At 45.6% G+C, this 25489-nt stretch overlaps 1 protein-coding gene across 1 annotated transcript in view; it reads right to left on the bottom strand.

Moving 5' to 3' along the window:
• Positions 1–25489, bottom strand: part of CFAP61 (cilia and flagella associated protein 61) — a gene marked incomplete at both ends in the record, with an annotated part of 83303 nt that overhangs the window by 56522 nt on the left and 1292 nt on the right. Inside the window, 9 exons of the mRNA XM_010142381.1 lie at positions 7137–7281; positions 9523–9734; positions 10873–10950; positions 11769–11895; positions 14905–15044; positions 16819–16858; positions 19937–20115; positions 20788–20879; positions 24286–24439. Coding sequence (XP_010140683.1) covers positions 7137–7281; positions 9523–9734; positions 10873–10950; positions 11769–11895; positions 14905–15044; positions 16819–16858; positions 19937–20115; positions 20788–20879; positions 24286–24439 — 1167 coding nt within the window. The remainder of the gene's footprint in view (positions 1–7136; positions 7282–9522; positions 9735–10872; positions 10951–11768; positions 11896–14904; positions 15045–16818; positions 16859–19936; positions 20116–20787; positions 20880–24285; positions 24440–25489) is intronic.

Below are 25489 nucleotides of genomic sequence, written 5' to 3'. Positions count from 1 at the left end.
GGGAGCGCGGCTGGAGGGGCGGCCCCCAGGGCAGCATGGCTGTTCCTGCGGTAACACACACACTGCAGCGGGGAACGGAGACCTCCCAGGAACGCAGCTCAGCATGGCAGCATGCTCACTTCAGGTGTGATGCTCTCCAGAGAAAGGCTTTGCTGCTGTGCAGCACTTGTATCAGTGCCTGCCTGCCGTCTTGTCACCTCCCTGGGGACAGCGAAGGCGAAAAACCTCGCTCCCACCATTTCTCTCCATAGTTCAGTTCGAAGCAAAAAGCTTTGCGTGTTCAGAACGGATTGTTCTGTTGCACAGAGCCTCTCCCTCATGGTTTAAAATCTGCTTAGTTTAACTCCTTGGTTTTATTCGCTCTTAAACACTACTGAGCTGAAGTTTTCTAGATGCACTCTCTAGAGTAGCTGGGACCTGCAGGCACACATCGCAAACATTCCTTCCTCATCCTCTGCCCTCCTCCTCCTGGACAGCAAGCCATTGCCTGTCAGTCCTTCCTCCGCCGCCGCCTTTACAGGTCAGGGTAAAGGAGCTTGCTCAGTCTGGGCTGTTGATTCCAAACACTCAGGATGCCGTTCGGTTTTTTCAGTAAGCAGTACTGAGGAAGGAGCAGCGTCAGGTATGTCCCAACGGCACAGGCACTCACGTACCAGTGAAGAGAAGAGGTAGGACAGCTCCTCATGAGCCGGCCTGAACGTAAGACAGTAGAAGCTACAGAGAGCGAACACCTTACCGGTTTGCTGGGGGGACACCATCCTCCAGAGAAGAGTTTCCACACCAACACCCACGCAGATCTGGTTTATTGTCATTATTAAACAAGCTGCCCCAGAAGTGAAAGCTTCTGTCAAGTTTGACAATGTTTTAGATTTTTTTTCCTTTTTACCTGAGAGCGTTTTTTTTTTCTTTTTTTTTTTAGATAAAAGGCAAACAGTGGAGAAGTTTTATTCTGCTTTGAAGTCCTGCAACTTCACAATGGACATAAAAAAAGCTCAGTTATTAGAGAATAGTCCACTAGTCTTAATAGAGAATAGTCCAGGACACTTCTTACACTTGCAACTCATTTGAGTACCTTCTGCAATACGAAGAACACAGATGAACACACACTTTGATGGAACAAGCTGTAAGATTGTCTAAAACCAATGACGTATTGTTTAAAAATATTTCAGAAATCTTAAGTATTTTCATTTCATTTTTTCCTAATTATTTTAAACTGCCTTCAGGCCATTTATTCAAAGCACTGGCATAAGCACGAGCACGGAAGCAAGCAAACACACAAAAGTACAGAGATAGAGACACTGCAAACTAAGGTAGCAGTGCCCTGTATTTCCATTTCTTCTTGAATCTTACAGTAACATTTGCCATTTCTCCTGGGGTTAAGCTTCACCTTCTCAGACTACACGCAGGAGGTGGCCCCAGATGGCATAATGTGGCAGACACACAGGCCACGTAAGGACCCAGAGAAGAGGCCCGCTTTCCTTAGCGCCTCCTTTCCACTAACCCCTTCTGGATGGTCCAGAGAGCCCTGGAGCCTGCAGACCACACATCTGCAAGCCAGTGCGCACTGGTAACGTGACAGTGAGAGGTCTGCAACTGCTTCCAGGGGGAAAGGAGACATAGAAAGTTTTGCTCAAAACAGTAACAGAAAACTCCTTTTTTGAAGAAAAAAGGCTAGTGTGTTAGTGAGACGAACTTATTACATGTGGGTTGGGCAGCCTGCACCTTCCTAGCGACAGCAGTTCAACTCACAGAACTGTAAAGCAGTGCAAGGATGAAGGAGTAGGACAGCCCTCCCACAGCTAGCGTCACTGCTCAGGACAAAAGGTGGCACCTTTTCATGCACTGTGTGACTGAACTCCATCTACTCGAGGCCTTTTCCTCAGGTTCCAAACAGTGTTCATCCTGACAAAGTTCTCCGCCTGCTTTTCCGTCAGGTAAACCGACTTGCTCATGAGGAAAACCTGTAATTCTCAACAGTGGACGAAGGGCTGCGAGACGGAAGTTGCTTTTGTTTGGAGAGTTTCTTGAGAAAGCACACCGTTCAGGCACAGAGAAACGAAACCTCAGCCACTGCAGGAGCACACAGCTCGCTGCCGCAAGACATCTCCCCGGGTCGCTTCCTGGATGCCCACCCAGCCGCCCTGGCAGCACTCAACTCCTGAACAAGTCTAAGGTCACCTTGCTCAGAGAACACAAAGCTGGGCTGCGCAGCTGATGCCAGCTTTTTGCCTGACCCTCCCTCACTCATCACTTCTTGTCCTGATTTAAACATTTCCTGTAGCATCACTCGAGAAGTACAAAATTAACCGAGAAAGTGTTGGTTTTGTTTGAGGGTTTCAAAACAGATTTATACAACACTGTATGGACTTCTGCAATGCTTTAATACCTGTTCTGTCATCTTTTTATGAGCTACCAGGAGAATAAACCAGTTCTGAACTGTGCAATAAAACCTGACAGCTTGAAGGCAGCCATGACATAAAAAAATAAATACAAAAACCCAATAGCATGAATAATCATGGAAAGGCAGAAACAAGAAAATAATTCAACAGATGCGTGACGGTTTTGTTCTTCATCGTGGATCAGTTATTCTTGTTAATTATATCACCTATTCTTCCCTTTTATTGATAATTACATGAAGCAGATGGATAACAGAATGCCCCCAGATGGTGAGAAAGCAAACAAGTTTATAAATTCTTTATTTATGAAGAAATCATTAAAAATTATTTAATTATCTATAGTTTTTCTGCTCCACCAATAATTCCATGCACTGTAAAGGCCAGCAGCACTTTCTAAGTTATTTAGTATTCTGCTGTAACAACTGTTTTTTAAGGAAACATGACTGAAGTGCCTGACAGATGTGCAAAACACTATAATCATCTAATCTGTTTTAACACTCTGGGCATTAAGATTTTGAATCTTTGGATCTTCTGCCAACTGGCACTTTGGCATTGGTCACTGATCTGGAATACAGAAACTGGAGATTTCCTTGTGATGTGGGCCAGCTGTAGAAAGTGTTTGATCTGGTGAGGGGACAGGAGCTGTTTTGGGTCTGTCCTAAACCCGAGAGTACAGCCGATGTACGGCCGGATGCGATTCTGAGCTGACCAGTGGAACCTCCAACACGCTCGCTGCAGAGGCACAGGCTGAACAGACACCCCCGAGCCCGGGCACTACCAGGACTAGATGCAAACACCACCCTCAGCATCTGTGCCATTCCAGAGCGCTGCAGTGGGAGACAGGGGAGTTCAGTGGCCACCCCTCCCCCGCACCTTCTCAGTCAATCCTCACCGATTTATCTAAATCTCTTCAGCAGAGCGATGGGAGACAGAGTTTAGTAGGAACAGACACACCAAACCAGCAGTAAAGCGCATTTGCCATCTCAGGAGAGGGGTAAAACCGCACTCTGTCGTTAGTGACAGTCACAGGAAGATACTAGTATGTTCATGAGAATTTGCAGCCCGTTAGGAAATGCAGAGCTGCTGCAGGGGAAGTGACCGGTCTTCTCAAGCAGAGAGGAAGCAGCACAGAGTTGTGGTTTAGGAGAGAGAGAAAAAACTTGTGGGTGCCTTAAAGCCTATGGAAAGCTCTAATAAAAAGACCAGGTAACAGAGAGGAGGAACAGGTAGAGTTCCTAAACTCAGTATTTATTCGGAGTCTTAATCATTTAAATGCTAAGCAGAGAGGCAACGCAAACCAGAACGCTGGCTCCAACTGGAACCAACACTGAACCGAGGGAAATATCTCAAGGGCAGGATGGAGTGAACAGGATGGCTGGAAAGCTGCAGTTAAACAGTCAGCCAGGTAATGACAAGTTATGGTTTTATATGATAAATTGCTGGATTTTAAGAGGAAATCTCTCCACCGCACAGCTAGCTCTCCCAGAGAGCAGGAAGAAGGACCCAGCTTTCGCAGAGGCCACAGAACACAGCTCGTGCTGCCTGCAAGAAGCGGGAGTGAGAGGCCAGGACCCCATGGCAGGGTGGCACAGGGGTTTGCCTTCGTCTTCCCTTTTCCAGACACCACAGTAGAATAGAGAGATGTGAGGGACAATGAGAACAAGTTACCACAGACTTAATTCCTGGTGCTCATCTGCCTGTACAAACTGATCCAGAGCTCCAGCACAGCCAAGGTCCATCTGGACTGGCAACGCAGGGAATCAGCTGAGAGCAAAGCTTTTTGGGTTCAGATTGCTGCTTTTGCTTCTGGCTTTGGAGGGAGGGGATGGGAAGGAGTCCCTGTGGGTCCTGGTTGAGTTATTCGCACTGGGTCAATATTTATGAGTGAATCCTCATGCTCACAAGCAGGCTGGAACGTATTAGAGATACAGAAACTGCCCGAGCCCCAGGGCTCCCAGTGTGCTACTGAAGGCCCGTGGAGATGTGTGCGCACAATTCCAGAGCAGTGCTTAGACTGAATGGCTGAGCTGCTGAGCCCCAAGCTGTTACTGGAGAGAAATATATTCTGCAGCAAGAGCAGGAGAGAGCGGGCTCAAAAAAGGCCGAACGAGAGAAAGGCAGCTGAAAAAGCAGTAGATGGGAGGCAGATGTTGATGGCTAGATATCAAGGGGCATCTTATGAGCATCAAAGCAAGAGTTTCACTACAATTATCTCCATCACAGGCGACAGATACTCAGGACACTAATTAGGATAGGCAATCAAATGAAAATTTTATATTGCTGAAATGGACTTGCATTTACAGTCTTTGCATTGCAGTTTCTGTGAAAAGCCTCCACCATCACTGCACAGCTATTGAAACCAAAATCTGCAACGACAACCCGTCCTCCAGCCTTCGGGAACAAAGCCAAGGGCTTCATGCCAGAGAGAAGTGCTTTTTAATAGGAGAAGGCAAAGTCCCCTCAGCCAGAACGAGCTTGGTGAGCTAGGGGAGAGGAAGGGTGATAAAGAAATGAGGAGCGATCTCAACTACCTGGAGCCCCTACTGGCCCAAAGCTTTTAAAGTCCTGCAAGACCCACCTCTATCTTGGTCAAAACCAACCCGACAAAGGTGACAGCAGACATTTTCTCCTCACTGCTGTCCAGGTGCTGGCCTCAGAACTTCTGCTAAGTCCTGCTCCAGGCTCTTCGTCTGCCTTTCACTTCACTCTTTTCCTTCTCCACGCTTCCCTTACGACACTGTTTTTCTACTCCCCTCTCACCTCACTTCCTAGCCTGCTGGCATCTTTTCTGGCCGAAACGTGTCTTGCCTTGCCTCACAGCGTTTTTAAGGTGACAATTCTTAGCCCTTCCATTTTGAAGATTTATCACAGTTAACTCCTTGGTGAGATATTTTGCTCTTTACAACACAGATTGTGTCTTTCTGTTTACAGAGCGTCTGAGCAGGCCTTCTGATAGCCACAGAAAGGTAGAAGTACAATAATTCTGTGCCTGCTGGAATTTGTTTATAATAATTTTATAAAATACACCTTATTTTATTTGCAACTTAGCTGCAGGCATTTGCAGGGAATGACGCAAGATGATTGATGGGGATCAACCTCCCTTTCTGAAACACTGGAGCAGAGAGAGGGCACGTGGCTCCTGCCAGGCTACTACCAGAGCTACAAAACATCCACAGTCTAAGAGCAGCACCAGCTTCTTCCTTTCAGGAGCACTCTCAGTCCCCTCTGGTAGGTTACCTCCTAACTGATACAGCTTTCCCCATGTACGGCAGCTAAAGGTCATTCCGTTCACTCAGCAGAAGAGTCACTTGGCTTTATACGGTTTCAAATTCTTGCTATTTCAGAAAACTACAGGCAGCAGTAGTGGACTGGCTTTATCCTCAAGTTACCACCCAGGGATCAACCCCAGATGTCTGTTTTGATAGAACAGTCTGTCAAAAATCTATAATTAATGCTGGGGCATATGCATGGATACTTATACAGTGGCTAGACTTCACTTATTTTGAGCAAAAGTTCGTTGGTGAAAATCTCGCACAATTTACTAAAGAAACTCACTAAACTTGGAGATTTTAAACAATTATTTCACCACTTGCAACTCAGAAATTCTCAGGAAGAACCTGGGAATGGAGCAGACAACAGATCTGCAAAGCTCTCAAACACAGGAAGGCTGTGGTTTTCCAGCTCCGAGGAGCTCTTCTAGCAAGAGAGCAACGGCTCATTTTAAGGACAAAACAGCAAGCAGTTTAAAGAGCAGCATCAGCCGGTTTGCTCTGTGAAGAAGAAGAAGGCAGGTTGAGGGAAGGCTGTTTGACACAGCCAAACTCAGACCAACGGCCCCAGCCATGTTCGGATTTTGCTTTGCCAACTGCTGCCTAATTAAGAGGTTTGGATGCCAAAAATGCCTGACAAACTGTGAAAAGGACAGCACTAAAAATATTATATGGGAGCCCATCTCAGCCAACTGGAAGTTAGCAGACAGACATAAACCGTCCCTAATTACGTTTCTTTAGGAAACTACAGCTACCTGCTGAGAGCATCCATCACTAATGGTTTTTTCCCTTGTATTCAGCTCTGCCAGTTACTCTTGTGAGGAACCATCTTCACACTGAATCTCAGTTACTTAAAAATACAAGACAGTAAGGCATAAGTTATTTAACAACGAAATTTTAGGAAACGTTCAGTTTAGAACCTCTAGACTGCATGACTGGTAGGCAAGCAAGAACTGCTTGGTAGTGAAAGCCATCTTTCCCTTTGCTGTTAAATCACTCCTGGTGTTCTGAAGCATTCTTTGACAGTATCTTGAGCACAGGAGAAACCTGACTTTGGGACTGAAAAGTAAAATTTACTTAAGCAATTTCTACAGAAATAGTCAGAAGCGTGATGCTGTCTTTTTAACACTTGCAGAGCGTAATACCTAAATAAACTTACCAGGCTAAACACTAGGTCAGAGCATTTGAAATGTGTGGGAGTTTGGTCATGAAAAAAACCCTGTTAAAATGTAAGCACTTAGTACGTAAACATTATAGATCGGTGACTGCTGTCTGTAACGTGTTTGAAATTCAAGCTCAGGAGCGGCGACGGTGGCGCAGAAGCAAAGCAGAGATCGTAAGGGTATGGACCCCATGCTCAGTGTAATTAAGAAGCAACCTATCAACACGGAGACGGTAATGCCAGCCCATCTGCCAAGCCCTGCGTTAGCTGGCACCATGCCTCTTGCCTGCTGCTGCTTCTGTTACCCACCTGATCCTTGGAGACCTGCTCTGATGGAGCGTTTATGCCAAGCTCTTGCAGAGGATAGACAATCTGTCGTCTTGGTCGCACGGGAACCATGTAATGAAGGGCAGATGTCAGGGAATGGGCGCGGGGACTCTGAAACTGAAAGACAGCGATCCATATTTCAGCCGAGAGAATGTCAGAACAGGGCATCACAGATGTCTGCTGCACAGCTTTGCAAATACAAAATTCTGAGCTCTGCTGGCTAAATCAGAGAAAAATCAGCAAATAAACAAACATACTCAGAGCAGAGGAATGAATTGCAGATAATTCCTGACACTAATGAAGATAATTATGAGAGTAATTACGTTACTATCTCTGTGGGAATGACAGATAAACAAGTGGTTTGGTTTATGGGATTTTTCAGCACAAGTATTTTCCCCAGGAGGATATCTTTCTCCGTAGTGATCATGAATCAGCTTGATCTGACCTCATTAAGCCACGTTATCTGCTCACTGCTAACCTTTGCTTGTTTGGCAAAGATGGGTTATGCATTTCTATAGAACCTCGATGCAGGCTGAAATGTCGGTTTCAGGCGGGTGATAAATGTTAATAAATTGGCATAAACTTGAGGCGAACAAAGCCCTAATGCTAAAGCGAACAGCAGGGATCGTTAGAAAGAGCTGTGTTCCCTTCAGCACAGCGTGACTGGCTCTGTCAGAACTTATAACGAGAAAGGGAAAAAACAAGGGACTTGCAAGAAATAGAGCATGAACATTAATGCAAACTGAACTACACTGAAGTACTGTGCCATCCACAAATACTGAGAAAACTTGATGTTACCATGATAGGAACCGAGTGAAATACCCCATTTACCACTTACTAGAAAGCAATGATAAGCTGAAGTAACTTAAAGGAACTCTGCAGCCTGCAAATAGACCAACTGGAATCGTGAGTAAGACTTCACTTTTCTCTTCCACCCACTGCCATTAAACTGCATTTTTCTGAGTGCCTCTTAAGAGCCTGAGAGCCTACTGCTACATGAGGACATTGGTTCCTCAAGAGAGCATGTAATAAATCAGCTCCACAAAAGTGCACAGGAAGAAACATCCCTCTGAAAACGTACCTCTGTCTGCCCTGTCAAAATTCCTGTGTTAAAAATGGTGGCCAAGTCACCGAGGACGGGTTTCATCTTGGCCGCCATCTAACAGCCTGGTGCTCCCTCCAGCTGGCCATGCAGACCCCCCCAGTCAGTGATGAGCATCTCCAGAGGGCAATTCTTCCTGTCCCCAGATAGGTGGTTCTGACCGACAGATGAACTGCCCTCCAGATGCACCGAGGTTTCTCCACTGATGCTGGCCGGAGCCGCGCTGATTAGGCTGGGCCAGATAGTGCCTTCTGATGGCTACACAACCGTGAGTGGACATGTTTGAAAATTCTCCCTTGTGATCCCTTTTCTGACAGGGGACTGATGACACACACGAGTGGTTTTGAAAGAATCTTACTGTGCTGCCACAAACTATGTTCTTCTCCAAAGCGGGTTTTCCCACACAGCATTAGGTGGCACTTGCAGAAACATGAGCCACGTTTTCAGTGACCATGAGGTGCCTGAGTCCTGCTGACTTCTGATGGAATACACTCTAGAGTTCCTAAACCACTTTTGAAGAGTTCCTCTAAACCACCTGGATGTGGTTTTAGTACCATTCCCCTGCATTTACTCATGCTGCAGTACCCCCAGTGACATCATTCCTTCTTCCCTCCTCTTTGTCCTGAATATGAACAAATACTGGCACCTCTGAAAATTAACTCTGCAGCTGAGTGGTGGCACGTGGGTCAGTACGACCTGATCAGGCTCTGTTATTAAACTACGACAGGAAATACAAGCCACTGCCAAATACAAAGACACCTGCTTTACACTTTGCCATTTAAAACCTGGCCGGTAGCTGACTCGCAAGCAATGAAGGCACACCAGGGGCACTGGCACGTGAAAAACCACTACACAAAGACTAACGCCTTGGTCTCCTCAGCTGATGAGCCGCGACTTTGTTTCTCTGCCTACACATCCAACACAAGGGCAAGAAACAAAGTCAAACCCGAACTGCAGCGTGCAGCTCGGACGCAGGAGTGGGAATACTGGGTGTTCACTGCTTCACAGAGAAGCGATCAATGGGCAGGGAGAGGGGAGCACAGACACTTGACTATCAGTCCTGCAACACGTGTGTCGAGGGGGCTGACAGTGCCACAGGCAACAGCAATACACCAGCCTGTGTGGGTACGAAGCAGACACACTGCTCCCAGGGACAAGTGAGGTAGCAAACAAATTACTCCTCCACTGGGCTGCACAGAAGCAAACAGAAAAATAAAGTGAGCAAAGGTGACAATATTTGACATAAGAAATGCCACTGACTTTCCCCTTACCTTGCCTTCCACATCCTGTGGATAAACAGGATAGTAGAGAGAAGATTTGTGGCCCAAGCGAAGAGTCTCCTTCAGAAAGTGTCTTGTGTAGTGACGAAATACAGGATTTAGGATGAAGTGGTAAAGATGTCCATGCTCCTCTTGCTCGTGGTGATTAAAATTAATAAAATCTTCAATGTTGTAATGTGATCGAATATACTCAACATCCTGGAAAACAAGAATTTGGAAATCTGCAGTGACAGAACAGCTACATTTACAGTATTTTAGCAAGTGCCAATGAGTTGCTTCTTATTAATCAAGGAACTAAATTTGAACACTGAAATTAAATGTCTTTGAGAGCTGCTCTCAATCAAAGCACACTAACTGAACAAATTTATCTTGAAAAACTTGTCGCTGTACCAAGTTTGCCCACTTTTATTTAGAGGGGATGCATCTTTGACCTTTTCACAACAATACACAGGTTAATAGACATTATAGGAGGGGAAAAAAGCAAACGCTCTGTTTTGCTGAGTTCAAGACAAAGCCTAGGCTGTCCTCTCACAAAGGGGAGAGGGGGATTCTGCAGAGAAGAGCTGTGTAAGAAACTCCAACAGGTCTTCCCTGTCAAAGGGATATGCTGAGATGTTTGCACATTTAAACGCTCAAAAGAAATCGCTTTATCCTCTTATCTCAGTGCTTCTTACTATTAAGAGCAAATTTTTGGAATTAGGAGCGACTATTTTAAAAACTGAGCATTACAGCTGCTGAGCAATCCAAACCCTGCCTTCTCAGTCACAGCAGAGCGTCACAAAAGGGAGCCTCAAGGAAGGTTCCTTTCCAAGAGCAACATGCAACACTGCCTTCTTTTTTACTCCACACAGCACATGCTCTTCATTTGTCTGGAGGTTAAGTGTGTGACTCATAATCCCTCAGAATCTACTGCTGGAGAACAAAGTTAAGAAAGCAAAGCTAGAGAGACAACGACTACTCTCCACAGCACGTGTGGCAAAACCGCTCATTGACTTTAGAAATTCGGGGGCAAAATAGGTGATTATAAAGATATTTAGAGGCAGAAGAGCTTCGTGCTAAAGACCCAACAAAAGGTGTAGGAGCTGTATTTTCAGAATGCATCAGCAGCTTCTTGCCAATGACAGGACGGGTTTCTTCATCGATGTGTGAATCGTCACCCTCGAGAAGTGAAATGATAGAGCCTACAGAGGCAGGGAAGAGAGGAGGGGGGTTTGCAGCAGCAGCATCTTTTATGTGTACGTTGTTAGGTACACGTATGGCAGCAAGCATGAAACTCAGCCTTTAGAGTGGAGGGCAATGCGTTACCGTTCTCATTCAACACAGCAACAGAACTTACCATTTCGTCTCTAATGACAGAAACGCCAACTATTTGATCCAAAACTTCTGCTACAAAAGCCTGTACTGGGGTCCCATCCTGCAAGGCAAAAGCAACATGAGCACATGTCCTATTTCGTCAGCAATCTTTTTTAATTCTAACCGTGTATTCGATCACAGTTAAAATATTCTCCTCCCAGGACACATTCTACACACTACCCCAGAATCACCTCCCCTCCTTCACTCAGGGTGTAGCGGTTAAACATGGCACACAGCTGGACTCTAGACAACACAGCTTTACTGAACGACCGTTCCAGCGAGGATCTGGCTGCTACAGGAGTGCTGTAAGCTCAGCCACTGATACAAGCCTGGGTTAAGTTCTGATCTTAGGAAAGAATATTACTGAACAGAGAAATCCTCCATCAGTGGTTGTACAGAATGGATTTCCCTGCAGCTGTGGGATTGGCAATGACAGTGCTCGGGTTTCTGACTGTGCAGCATTTCCCGTTGCACAACAAAAACATAGATGTTCCCCACTGTCTGACAGACCTGTGTCCAGCCACCCTCTGGGCAGGAGAAAGAGGCCCCCATTACATGACAAAACACGTCATCATCACGCACCCTGACGTGCGTGCAAGAGAAAGTAACAATGCGGACCAGGCTGAGGGCAGCCAGACAGTGCACCCAGCCTGCCGGTGTGCTGGCGTTCGAGGAGTCTCCATAGAGACCACCTGGTCTAGGCCACAGGTGAGAGTAACTGTCAAGTCAGGCTGAATACAGCCTGTACCAACTGTGGGCACTGGCTTGAGTACCTCTACACTACACATACAGTGAATAGTTCAGAGTAACGTAATAAATTCTGCACGTTTACCAGTATTTACCCATTCTCTTCTGAGTGTATTTGCAGCCAATACTCACTGGGTCCCTGCGAGCCGCAGTAAATATCTTTAAGTCATTCAATATGCTTTCGTTCAAGCTAAGGGTTTGAACTAGCATTTTGACACCGAGTAGGTCATTGGTTGTTGCCCTTCTTACATTAAATGACCTGCAAAAAGAAAGAAAACAAAGACTTCAAGTTCACTGTGACAAATTAAAGACAACACGCCCTCCACAAGCACCCAGCACAGCTTGTAGGAGTTTGAACTGATTGCTAGGTGACCGCTGCTCCTCAGGCAGTTACCACCTTACCGCGTGGGAACACGGAACATCACACAAGGTCTGCTGCAGACCACTCACGAATGCTGCTTTACCTGCTACTAAGCACGCAGTCCTCCCGCCCCTCCAGCCCAGCCCCACTATGAGCACAGGCCCCCCGATCCTCACGCCGGTAAGAGCCAGCAGAGAAAGGAGGCAATGCATCCTTTAAAATGGAAGTGGAATGCGTAACCACACGCTGACAGACATGGGGAAAAACAAGGACCAGAAACAGAGAAAGACAAGGAAACAAGAGAAAAAGGAGAGAGAAACAAAATTTTGAGAATTAAGTTATTTCACCCAGAGTTAAACCCCTTGCAATCCATATGTTATAATTTCCAGTCTTGCTCTTCTTGTTACCAACTTAAACTCGCATGTGCTATTCCTCAGCCTTCTGTCACCCTCCCACAGTTTTGTGGAAGACGGTTTTAATGAATAGCACTAATACCTTCAAAACAAACCTACCAAGTACCTGATACGCCATGGGAACTTCACAGCTCGAGCCCGTTGATCGTCGTCAGCCCGGCTCCTCAAGGGCTCGTACATTTGACTACAAAATCACAAACTAATCCTCATCTTCTCAGGGAGCATCAGCTCACTCCACACGCGATAGCATGTTGCCGCAGACAGTTACAAGGGATGAGGATGCTGGTCAGCGAGACTGGCAGCACGGGTCACTGCCACTCTGCTGAGCCCAGGACATGAGCTTTTCTCCCCACCCAAGTCCACAAGGCGGCAGTTGGGCCAATAATGAACTACACTTTTAATGTGATGAAAAACAGAACATGCAAAAAGCTGCAGCTGTTTTTTAAACAAACGAACAAACAAACAGAACCACCAGACCCACTGCTAGTGTGAAACAGTGGGAAGGACTATCCAAGGCCACCTCTCTTCCAGCAGTGAATTAACTCATTCTAGATGCCTGATTGCTTTGACTGCTCAGAGACCAGGATGCTATTATTATTATTATTATGCTTTTTAGTGAAAATTGAGGGAAAGTATCCATTAAGCATTTCAGTCTATGCCTTGTCATCTGTTATCTTTTCTGCCTCACTGGTAAGTAGCAGACCTGTACTTCCATTTGCTGCACTCTTGCTTTTTGTGTACTTAACACTTTTTCTTACTCCTTTTACAACCTTTACTAATCAGTATCTCATTTTGTGCCTGTGCCTCTTCTGATTTTGCCCTTTCATGTCTTCTTATTCTCATCTTCTTACCCCTGTTTTTCTTTTAATCCCTTTTCTGTGACTCCTTTTTCACTCACATGCCTTTCAAAAGCCCTTGGTGCAAGCACACTATATCAATCTTTTACCTTTTCACATTTTGGGTTTATCTAAGAGTATCTAATGCTGCAGACTGAGTTTTGTGCTCTTCACAAGCTTTACAAAAGCTTCATCTGGTTTCTTCCACAGCTTTTCTGATCCCAAACCGCCCCGCGCTCCTGCACAGCTGCAGGGGGGGGTTGGAAAACACTGCTAATGACCCTGTTCTGTGTTCAGGGAAGGGCTGCTATCATTTGGAAGATGCACAATTTAATCAGAATTGTAAGGGTTTTTTAAAAACCTAGAAAACAAGTTTAATTTTGACCAAAATCGCAAGAGGACGTATGGCCTCCAGTCCTGCGGTGGATTACCGAACAGCTGTGACTGAGAGGAACAGGAGTCCCTCCAGCCAGCTGGATTCTTACATAGTACACAGGAGCCCAATTTCACCCATGGTAAAAAACTCCTGCACAGCTCCAAGAGTAGCTGGCCAGCTCCTGCTGAGCTATTTGTACACCCCCAAAGGTGATTAAGTACGCAATTAAACCAGAAGTATTTCTCAGAAACCACACAGTATTTAGCTACATTAAGACAAAAAAAAAACAAACCCAAAAAAGAAAACTCTGACTCCCTCAATTTAAGCTTGGTGTTTGGGCCAACCAACAAGCATTGGAAAACTCATACCACAGCAGAGAAGTCACATCAAGGGAGGTTTTGTGTCCCAGTTCACCAATACCTCAGTCTACAAAAGCATTCAGAGTATCACAGAAATTGGAAGGCATGAAATAAATGATTCAACACAAAACCCAGGATATAAATTATATAAAATAGATACTCAACAATGAGATTACTGCTGTGTCCTGCGCGTTCCAGAAACGAATTACAGCATTTCTTTTCAGAGAGTCGGACCACATTTCCAAGAATTAAATCTACACCAGGCTTCACAATATCAATGTTACACAACCTGCCCCAAGCCCAGGGGGGCAAACGCTGCCCCTTGTGTCTCTGCTGGCCTTGGCCCACAGGGCGGTAACTTGAGGAAGCTGCTTGTCTCTACCAACGTGCGCCTTCGTTACATTAGCGCTGTGTACACACATTCTAAATGAATCCTCTCAGTGCACCCTGGGTTTACTTAAAGGAAACGATAGACAATTGCTGGCAGTCAGGAGCCTGCTTGCTTTTACACTTTTAATTACCTCAGTTTTTGCTCCTTCAAAAATCTGTGACTACAAACTACTACAAAAATCACTATTTCACTGAAAATATAAGGCTCTTTCTGCATTGTCTAGTAAATGCTGCATGGAGATACGACGGAGTAGTCGTAGGATTCGCTCCCGAACAGGAGGCCAGACACGCTGCCGAAGACTGAGGGGTTTAGCTCTGTTCCCAGCGGCTCCCAACACAGCTCGGAGCTATTCTCCTACACTCTGCTGGGACTCCAGCTACCGTTTTTGCAAGACGCTGTGCCATAGCATGCAGAACACCAGCCTGGTCTGAGGCAGCAGAGGAGCCCTCTGGGGCTAGGTGGGATGATGTGAGTATGTCCCATAACAGAAGATCAAAGCACATTGTCCGCTGCCGCGAGGCACATGACTCACTTGAGCAATCCCGCACGGTGGAACACATAAAGCTCGTGACCAGGTTGGGAAGTACTGAGAGGTACAACCCGAACGAAACTCTGGATCAGGTAGAACTCTGGTGCCTGATGTGGCACGAGGATGACACAGAAGTCTTTGTCCTGAAAAAGATGTGCAGACAGAAAAGGCTCTCAGCAATCTCAACGTAAGCTTTACACAAAAGCTTCTGCCTAGAGGAGAGAGGAAGAAAACAAACTGAACGCAGCGCTGACAACGTACGGGCAGTGTGAGTGTTGCTCTGCTCAGAGAGCCTGGTGCCTGGGCAGCACAAAGGAACTGAGGAGCTCAACTCTGAGTTGGCTCACAGAAACAGGCCTTTTAGCTCCCCCAGTAAAGACTTAGCAGTTAATGTCCTGATATTCCCTAACAGTCCTTTTTTTCTACCCAGCCCCCCTCGTCTTCCTCAGTAGAATAAAATATTTCAGTTGGAAGGGACCAACAATGATCACCTAGACCAATGACCTAGTAGGAACACTGTCTCTATGTTCACTCCTTTAGGGTGAACGGTTTCCCTTACAAGGCCCTTTTTTCTACCTCACTATTCCTCCGCAGTGAAATTTCAGGACAGTGTATGTCAGTCTGGGACCTTTTGCACATTTGCAGCCCAGTGAGACCATCAACAGGAGCAGAACGTCCTAAAGTCCTGAACAACAGCCAGCGTGTGCCCTGTACACAGCACGTGCACAGCAGGCACGGCAGGCTCAGTGACTGCAAGCTGTGTGCGCACAGCGATACCGGCGTGCGCACGCACACACGCCGTATGGGCAGCCAGCGTCACCATCCAGAGGCCTGTGCTGTGACAGCTGCGGACGTGCGAAGGGACGCAGGAGCCTCCGTGGAATGCTCCTGGAGGGAGGAGAGCATCCTCTGGAGACAGAGCTGTGCACCACAGAGAGCTGCATCCATTCACGCTGCTCTCGCACTCCCTTCCACCAGAGTCTCTCCTGCCCCTTTCTACGGAGCACGTTTTCAGATAACCTCGCTGCACACAGTTGTTGGAAAGCTCTGAAAGGGGCTTCATGCAGCATGAGACATGCAGAGAGGCTCCCGAGTGGCACAGATCTGAGGATGTTCAGTCAGTTTACTCTACGATTATTCTACAGCATTTATTACTCGACTCTCACTCCTCTCTAAGCGCACTGTGCAATTAATTCTTCTCACTACACCTGCTGATTCCACTATGACACCTTGTTTCAAGGAGTGAGGGTGTGTTGGGGGACAGAAAAATCTCTTAGAGATTTGAAATGTTTTCCGTGCTCACTTTCTCTGAGCAGCACTTTTGAACATGCTGATATTTATGGCCAAGTCGGTATCTCTGGTCACCAGGACCTGTCTCTAAGGGATGCTACCGTGCAACAATTAGTAGTGAGAATTTACACCACGCTGTAGAGTGCCTTACAAAAGTCTTAAAGGGGACTTTGTTACCTCAGATAATGATTGATCACACAGTGAAATAGCTGCTGCACTGTAAATTCACATCCTAATTTGCTGCACACGAGCCTTGCCCTAAACATAACCCTCCAGTGCCACAGCTTAGGATGGAGGTAGGTGCTATGGGTGTCCTCAATACTGCTGTTTTCGAGGCTTCAGCACCACCTCCTTTAACAGATTTTCCCTGATTTTATTTTTAATTTAGGTACAGTCTGGATCTACACATGATTTTAAAGGAGTGTGAAACATTTGCTTTCTAAATCTGCATCTCAGGAGTCCAACCTCTCAGGGGGGTAACTGTCCCCAGGGCAACCAGCCATAGCAGACTCCTGCGAGCCACTGACTGACTCGGGCATTGTCTCTGAATACCCCGGCTGACAACTGCACTCCCATCCCACCACGCACACAGGTGCTCGCAAACTCTGTAACTTTAATTATACCTACTGGAAAAAGCTGGAAAACATAGTGCAGAAGGTCCAGCGATCTGCAACCAAGAGCAAACACTGTTAAATAAGGCAGGTATCAAACAGACCCGACACATTCCGCTATTTCCATCCCCGAGAGCGCGAGGAATGTTTATTCACAGCACAGTTCATCATTAACCAACCACAGATGTTGAGGCTGCACTCCACTTGTTGACTTCCAGTGCTTAAAGCATCCCTATCATGGACAAAAAACCTGAGTGCCTGATGAGGTATAAAACACGGGGCTCTTCACCGAACGGAAAAACACTGCCTCTCCCGCTGTCGACCTCGACATTTTCCACAAGGCGCTCAGGGGCCGTCAGAGCAGCATTCGCACAGAGCAAACAGTAACGGAGGGTACGAGCGGTTGTTGCTACGTGCCACAGTATTTTCACCCAGTGCTGAGAGTTCTGTCACTACCCACTTGGTAAAAGCCTCCCGATGTACCTTATCAGACCAACAGGAATATCAAGACTTTGAAACTGGATTCGAACATGCCTTTCCACTTCTCTGCTTGATTAGAGTAATTCCACTCTCTTTTCCACGGTGACAGTGAAATGTGAGGCATGGGAAATCTAACAAATTCTTCCTGTTTCTCCTGTGTGTAAGGATATCGGAGCTCTAAACCCAAAGAGAGTTGTGCTGAAGCTTTGTAAAATATTTTTCCAACACACAAAATGTGTCTTTTGGAGCAATTCAGTACAGATATATATTTATCATGGCTTGGCTTCACGGACGAAGATTTGGGACAGATATATATATTACTTAAAAATATTGATAAAACCCCTCCTCCCTCCTGTAATTAAAGTTCCCCTTAATTACTTCATCAATAATATTACTGAATGGAGAGAGAAGTAATTTCTAAGTAGAATATCTACGATGGGATGAAAACTTAAAAGGCTGTAAATAGAGCTGTAAATATGGGGTATTCCATACCCCTATCTAACACAGAATTCGGACTCGTTAGTAGGGTCGCTAAATGGGGGAAGGAAAACGCCACTGCAGTATGGTTGTCTGCTCTCTGGTACCCACGGCCTTCTTGGCAGCATGGAACACAAGATGGGGGCAGGAGATTTTTCAAGGGGCTTGAAAAGGTATCAAATATCTGCAGAGAATCCAGCAACTCGGTTCTTTGCATTTCACTTCCAAGGCACTAAGCAGCCACATACCTGCTCTTGACTTACGAGATGGAAACATTTAGCAGCTCTGCTGGGTATGCAGGCTCCCCAGCAGTCAGCCTCCCTGGAGGGCTGAGATCCAATCACACCCCACTCCCACCGCGTGCTGCTTCTGGATCACGCTGTGCAGGGCCTGCCGCAGCTCCTCCAGGACAGGTTCTGAGATGCAGTCAGCATTACCTCATGCCAGCCTTTCCACACACCCGCTCTTCTGTGCTTCTGCTGCAAACAGGCACATCAAGCAAATGCAAGCCAGGGAAGCACACAAGTGAAATATCCGAGAACTCCGAGATCTACAGACTCCTCAGCTCTGAGAAGAGGATCTTGGACGAGTTAATCATGGGAGAAGTCTTCAGAAAGGAATGCTATCTTCTTCACAGATACCCATCTTGGAATCCAAACTGCTCCAGAGATGTCTCCAGGGAAAGAAGAGCGGGACTGCAGCGTTGCGATATCTCCAGCAGAAACCACAACGGTGCATGCGAAGGACAGAATGTCAGACAGGGCAAGAAAGTGACAGACCCTCACCCTAAGCAGGAAACGGCGCAGAGAACTCAGCTAGTCTGCAGAGATACTGACACGGGTGGACATCACCGCTCTGCACTGCTATTTCTGTACAGTGAAGCCATTCCAGAGCAGTCCCTCACCTCAGTATTATTTTAAAATGAAGTTACTTTATTTTGGAGTAATTACCTTGTGGAGTTTTATTTTAGACTAGATCGTCCATGAATTAACTATTCTGGAGTGGACTCTACAGGTGATTGTTCCATCACACGTATGTTGATCCGTGTTTCTGAGTACACTGTACACTCCTGGCACTGCGCTTCTCTCTTCCTAGGGAATTCCAGCCCTACGGCTTGGGAAATAGCTCTCTAGAAGGTTGGGTGTTTGCTCTGCTTTGGTAACTCTGGAGACTGGCATTTGTAACAGGTTCATTAATCCCTTTGGGTAGGCCCCACCTCAATCGAGAAGCAGCTTAATAAATAGAATTAGTTTTCAAGGAGTTCTGATTTTTTCTTTTTAATGAAGCTTATTCCTAAATTTCCTTTAAGTTCAGAAGTTGTCGGTCACAGTGACTACTACTACAAGTAGAAAGATGTTTTTTCCAATGGTACTACAGTTGTCAAACTTGTCATCTATGAAGTCCTTGCTACTGATACCTTGTGTCTCTAGAAATTACACCTATTGAAAAGTGTGGAAGATCTTGGGTGTGCTCAGCCTCTTTCTATCTACTTTTCATAAACAAGGGTAGGGCTCCTTTAAAATAGTCAGAAAGGGCCAATGTTGCTGGAGAGGCTTTTGCTGATGTGGTCGAATATAGGTTCGCTCTTCAAGGGTGCAGAGAAATTGGGAAAAAAAAAATGTGTAAACCACATTTATAGCTCTACTCTTCTCCACCAGGATCCAAGAGCCCGATGTCAGCAGCAGCAATCGTTTTAAGGTAAAAAGCCTTTCTCTTCCCTGTACGGTAGTGGATTCTAAAAAACCGGATCAATGCCCTCAGTGATGGGAGACTGAGTGTTCAGAAATGAGAACATTTAACTGCAGAGTTAAACACACCTTTATTGCCCCATGAAACAAGATGACCAGTATGGTAACACCCAGCTCTTTTCACAGGTCCCAGCTTTGGAATGAATGTTTCTTCAGAGGAAGAAGTGTCCTTCTTCCACTGTTTCAATGAGCATTTTTCCTACAAAAATTAACTCTTCACTTTTTGTCCCCATAGTCCTACCAGAGATGGGAAGTTGCAGCTGGAGGTTGAAAATTTCAGTAGGTTATTAGTGAATGTAAAAGAAATAGAAAAACAAACAAAAGAGGTCAGAAAAAAATGCAACCCAACTGCAGCAGGTGCTGTCACCTTCAGACTTCTCCTAAAAAGGTGACATTGAAAACTGTGATTAACTGTTCTTCCACACTTGCCTGGTTTCATGCTCCTCGTCAATACAAAACAGACGGATGCAGAAAGCGTTTGAAGCTCCTCTGTACACGGGATGCAAAGTGCCTTTTTCTTCAGTCTCAAGAAGTGTGGCTGAGGCTTTGAAATCTTTCACATCATCTAACAGCAGTTCAGGATGGGAAGCAGCAACGGCTCCATCCTTCTGCAGTGATAATAGACAATGATCAGTTACAACACTCCAGAAAATACTCTGATTTTGTAATTAGAAGGTCTTGCATCATTCCTATCATAGAGCATCCCAAGCAGACACACGGGGATGTACTCTTGTCACATTCTGACAAACACAGAAGCATAGAAGTTCAAGGAGGTATTTCTAATGTGAATGTTTCTAATGGTTATGAAACATCAGATAAAGCGTCCTTTGAAAATACACACATTCTTGCTGAAGAGCAGATTCTTAGCTCAGTGACACAGTCCAAGGAAAATTTCGTGACTCTCAGGTCTGCAGAGGACGAGGGCTCTTGCCCTGTCTGCTCCAGGAACACTCCCTCCACAGCTGCAGAGAGCCTGCTCAAAGGGACCTGCACAAACTGGTCCCCATCCTTCCTCTCCTCTCAGTGCCACTTTACCCCCACCCCTGAGCTGTCTGGCTGTTCATGTGGAACTGGAAGGGAAAATCCATCCGATTAACCAGAACTGCCTCCACCCAGACCCAAGCTAGAGCAGCTCCTGTTCTAAGCATGACAGCAGTGTGGGCCCACACAGGGGACAGTACAGGAGAGGAAATCACAGGCACTGCTCGTCCTAGCAGCCTCCGCCTCGGCTTCATACTGGCTTTTAAAGTTATCAGCATCACTGTGCACAGCGGCATTACCTGCCCAGCTGCATCCTGATCCTGAACAGCTTCAAAGTTTTGAGCTGAACCAGTCTCTGTTTCTTCACTTCTTTGGTTGCTTTCACCTTCATCTGATTAATGAAAAAGAGTAAGTGCATCAGGCTTAAAACCCCAAGCTTAACCCTCAGAATCCCAGCAATAACCACCGTGTGCCAGACAACCTCTATTGAAAGATTGACTTAACAACCACAGTTAGAACAGATCCTCTCACAGTTACTTGGCTAGAACTTCACTAGACTACTTGATTTCAAGGCAAAAAAGAAAAAAAACCCAAACAAACCTTGAGAACTGGTTGTAAAATAAGAATTGAACAAGACACGGTTTGGAAGCAATTCCTAACTTGTATGTTACATGTAATAAATGTTTACCCTTTCTGAAGGGGAAAATACGCCTTATTAGTGCACTGGTGGGAACTGTAAACCCTGTGCCTGCTGCTAAGAACTGTGCCGACACACGGCAGGAGCGTGACAGAACCACCCGTGAGCTGCTTGGACACCGTGACGCTCGCCACACAGCCGGGGATGTCACACGCTTTGGGAAAGCAGTTGCTGAGCCTGTACAGTTATGAACTGTGTTCTTTACAGCCGGCAGGAGGTGAGGGTGTTTGGAACGAGAGAATGTCTGACAACACGTCATAAAGGGCACATTTAATACTAATATTATAAACCGAAATTATCTTAATCATCAACTGGGAAAACCAATGCTGAAATACTAGTGAATCCTACATATAACTCCAGACACCCACCCAAACAACTATAGCAAAGCGCCAGCTGCTCTATTTTTTAGCCCCTGAACATACTGCCATTCCTTAAATTGTCACCTCCCTAATTTTACAGATACGCTCACAGTTTGTTTTTTGTTTAAAAACAAAGCCTTAAGAAAGTTTTAACTAATAAACTCTAGAGGCGTAGGTATCGCCGCTGCAGAAAACACATCAGGCCAGGATGAGCTTGCATTTGAAAGCTCCAGTAACACAAGAAAGTCAAAGTGTGAGTTCCAAGAGGAGAAAAAAAAAAAAACCTTTAGAAAACCCAACAAGAGAATTCTGCGCTCCTCTCTCTGAACCTCACCTTGGGAAACCCATCTAAGCTGCATTCACTGACAGAACCATTTCTTCATACAGTAGCAAGCTTTTTTGTTAAAAAAATAAAATACCTCAAAGGTTTCAACTAATTTAGCCAAAACAATCTTTCTAAATCTGTTATCTGAAATCTGTTTCTGTTAGTAGACAAGAATGCAGGCGCAACGTGCAGGGCAAGAAGAAACCCGGGGGTTAGAAACCGTGGTTTCTCCAGGGGTATCACAGATGTGAGACTTCACAGAAATGATCAAATGTCGTCTTGATTAACCCAGCTCCATTTCTCATTATCAACAGCCTTGCAGGTGTCAGAAGTTAATTAATACAAGCCTCTTGCTGTCATGTAAATATTGATATGTCGTTTCTGACTTTATACTAAAACGAGATCCCTTAATGGTTCCACCATCCACTGCTGTCAAACGCGGCGGCCTCTCTGTTTACACACAAGCTGTACACCAGTGATGGGGAAGACCATCAACGTTGTTGCACTAAATGAAGTAAGGAACACGAACAAAGAGAAAATTAAAATAATTTCATGATTGCTGGGTTGTTAGCAGAGGTAACAGTCAGCAGGATCAAGAAGCCCATTCACCATGAAGCCTGATGAAAAGCCCTTGAATCATTCCCTCTGCATCATGTTTTCCAGCTACTAATTCCTGACACCATATAGAGTAACGACCAAATTACTGTAATTACCCTGAAACCTAAGTGGCATATCAATACTGTGTTAAAGACAGATTTCTGTATACGCTTTCATTATTATTCAGTATTACATTTTGAAAGGAAAAATAGTATCAACCTGTGGTCCCTACTTACAGCTAAAGAGCTTGGAAAAATACCCTTACGGCTTGGGGGTTTTTGTGTGGGAACATACATTTACTCTCCAAAGGAACGCAGCTTGCATTTTAAATACTCAGCCTTTAAAGTCATTAGAAGAAAGTCCACATCCTCTCTCTGAACAGCAGGCAGATGCTAGACTGACGAGAGCCACTGAACCACCTGAACAGGACCATTGATGCTAAGGTTTGACCCTGGGAGCGGGTCTCACCAATGTCCTAACAGTTAAAACAGGTAACAGCTGCACTGTTAAATCTACAAGCACATACTCATTAGAAGGCTCAGCAGCACAGAAACCGCCACAAACTACGGGTGTACAGCCTGTTGTGCTGCGACGAGGGAAGCACACAGCAGTGGCGAAGGGTCTCACAGAGCCAGGAAACAGTCACAGAAGGGTTAAGGCTGGAAGGGACCGCTGTGGCCACCCTGTCTAAGCCCTCTGCCCAAGCAGGGTCACCTAGAGCAGCCTCCTAGGACTGCCTTCCAAGCAGTTAGCAGAGAGGCTGCCCAAGTGATCTCCTTCCTCAGTGAGGTTTCTATGGACGCCTGTTGCCTGGTTTGGAACAGGGCTCCTGAAGCTCCAGGAGCACAGAACAGCCCAGGAGGAGACAGCTGACTGCTGGCTTCCTTCATCTCCTGTGTGCAAGGTGCTTCTCTGCAGGGGAGGAAGAGTCTGTAGGAACGGCTGTAACGGTTTTTCTTTCCCTCTTCTGCTCCATGGCTGTCAGCAGTGAGATACCAGCTGGTGACTGCTCTGTAGCTCCCTAGCTGCCTTTTTTGCCTGCTGCTTTCTGTTCAGACAAGCAGATACACAGCAGCCTAATGGTGGTGGGGTTTAATTCTATTACTGATAATTAGCAGATAGCAAAATGCTGCCCTTCTGCACAAAGAGCCCTTTGACACTGCAAAATCAAGATGACAACTGCAAATCATTTACGTGACACTTCTGTTGTACAAACAGGTGACAGATTCACATTACTGTTTTCTATCATTTGCAGGAAGATGGCTTGCAAATGCGTTGTCCCATCACGTCCAGTATAAAAACAGAATAAAGAGACACTCCCTTATCTCCCAAAATCCTGTAACCTAGAAGACTGCAAACAATCAGCAAAGAGCAGGAGCTGGACCACAAAGAAATAAGATGACACAAGTCAGTAGGACAACGTAACAGCCACAGCTAACCAGCTGCTTTAGTTACTGACAGACATTAGAACCAGATTTCAAATTAAGTCCTCAGTTAACAGCACAACTGTAGCTAACTGACAGAAAACACACTTGATGCTTCAGCTCTCCTAAACTTGAAACCTAGGTTTACCCTGGACCCGGTACCCACCAGCGGCCCGCAAACAACAATCCCTCCCGAGTCAGAGACCTCGGCTAGCGAAATTTCCCTCCGGCATCAGAAAAGACCAGGCAACCCTCTCCAACACAGACACATTAATTTGTTATTAACGTCTACAATACCATGCTAGTAAACCTATAGCCTCCTCTAACCTTTTGCAGAACCCACTCAGAAGCTAGAAATGCCTGGGCCTGGAGTCCTTCTCACACTTTACAGATACCTTCTGGAACGCTTGGCTCCTCCGGCATTCTGAGAAGATCTTCAGGATGCGGTTTACAGAGCCCATGGAAAGGCCCCAAGTCAAAACACTCTTGAAACACGGAAACATCTACTTGAGAACACACGCTCATGAATCCTACTGCAGTGTCACCATCCTGAAACAGAAAAGCAGTGTCACACCTGTAAAAGCTGAGCATGGGGTTTTAGGTCAGGATAAAAAGATTGAACAAAAAAGTGTTCTGACATGTAGAAGTTACAGTGGAGAGGAACTATCTCAGCAAAAGTTAACAATCCTTTTTATTTTTTCTGGTAATGTGTGTATTAGGATCTCTATATTAGATGTTATAATTCATTTGCTAGCTATGACTCGTGAGAGCATTAGGATTAGAGACCAAATAACAACCTATTGTTCAGTAAAACATTTGCTACAGTAAACAAAAGACATACCTTCTAACTACCTATCTCCAAAAAGGAATATTTTTTTTTTTAACTTAAAGTGCAGCTAAAGCAAAATCTGGAATTAGCTGGCCACAATGGCTGAGTAATGACTGGACACTGCTTTGTAGATAAAATTATGCTCAAAAATTTATTTTCCTATGAAAATGATTCATTCAACAGAGCAATTATATAGTATGCAAATGGCATCTAACACAGTGTATGGTAGGTATGGTATGGATTCTTTGCAGCAGTTATAAGCCCTAAGTATTCTCAAGTTCTGAACAAATCCCAGAACCACTCTTTAAAAACCGATGAATGCCCTGGCAAGTATGAAAATGAGAAGATCCCTGCAATGCTGAAACCTGAGTCTGTATGTTTGACTAGTCTGGAAGTTGTCCAGAAAGCTACAGTCTTAGAAAGAAATCCACTCTGAAAAATGACCGTGGGCCTGCCGGAGGTGCTCTGGCTTTAAGCTAAGACAGTCTAGAAGCAGCAAGCTCTTCAGCTTTTAGCACTATATACAGCTTTCCAGTGAAACACACACAATCAACATTTTTTTGCCTTACTACACATAAGGAAAGCCTCCTTTATAGAGGTAATGAAAACTTAGGCTGGATTTGTGTAGCTGTTTTATCAGGCCATAATAAAACACAGAAAAAAGTTTAATTTCCCCCCCTCAAACAACAAGTGATTGTTTGTTTGTGTAGCCAAACAAAAGCCGGGTGGCTGCGGTGGCCCGTCACCGCAGGCCGGCGGCCCAGCGGCGG

This window comes from Buceros rhinoceros, unplaced genomic scaffold, assembly GCF_000710305.1.
Source record: "Buceros rhinoceros silvestris isolate BGI_N320 unplaced genomic scaffold, ASM71030v1 scaffold14358, whole genome shotgun sequence".
Lineage (NCBI taxonomy): Eukaryota > Metazoa > Chordata > Aves > Bucerotiformes > Bucerotidae > Buceros > Buceros rhinoceros.
Note: the sequence above shows the minus strand (reverse complement) of the source record. Positions and strands in the feature narration are given on the sequence as shown.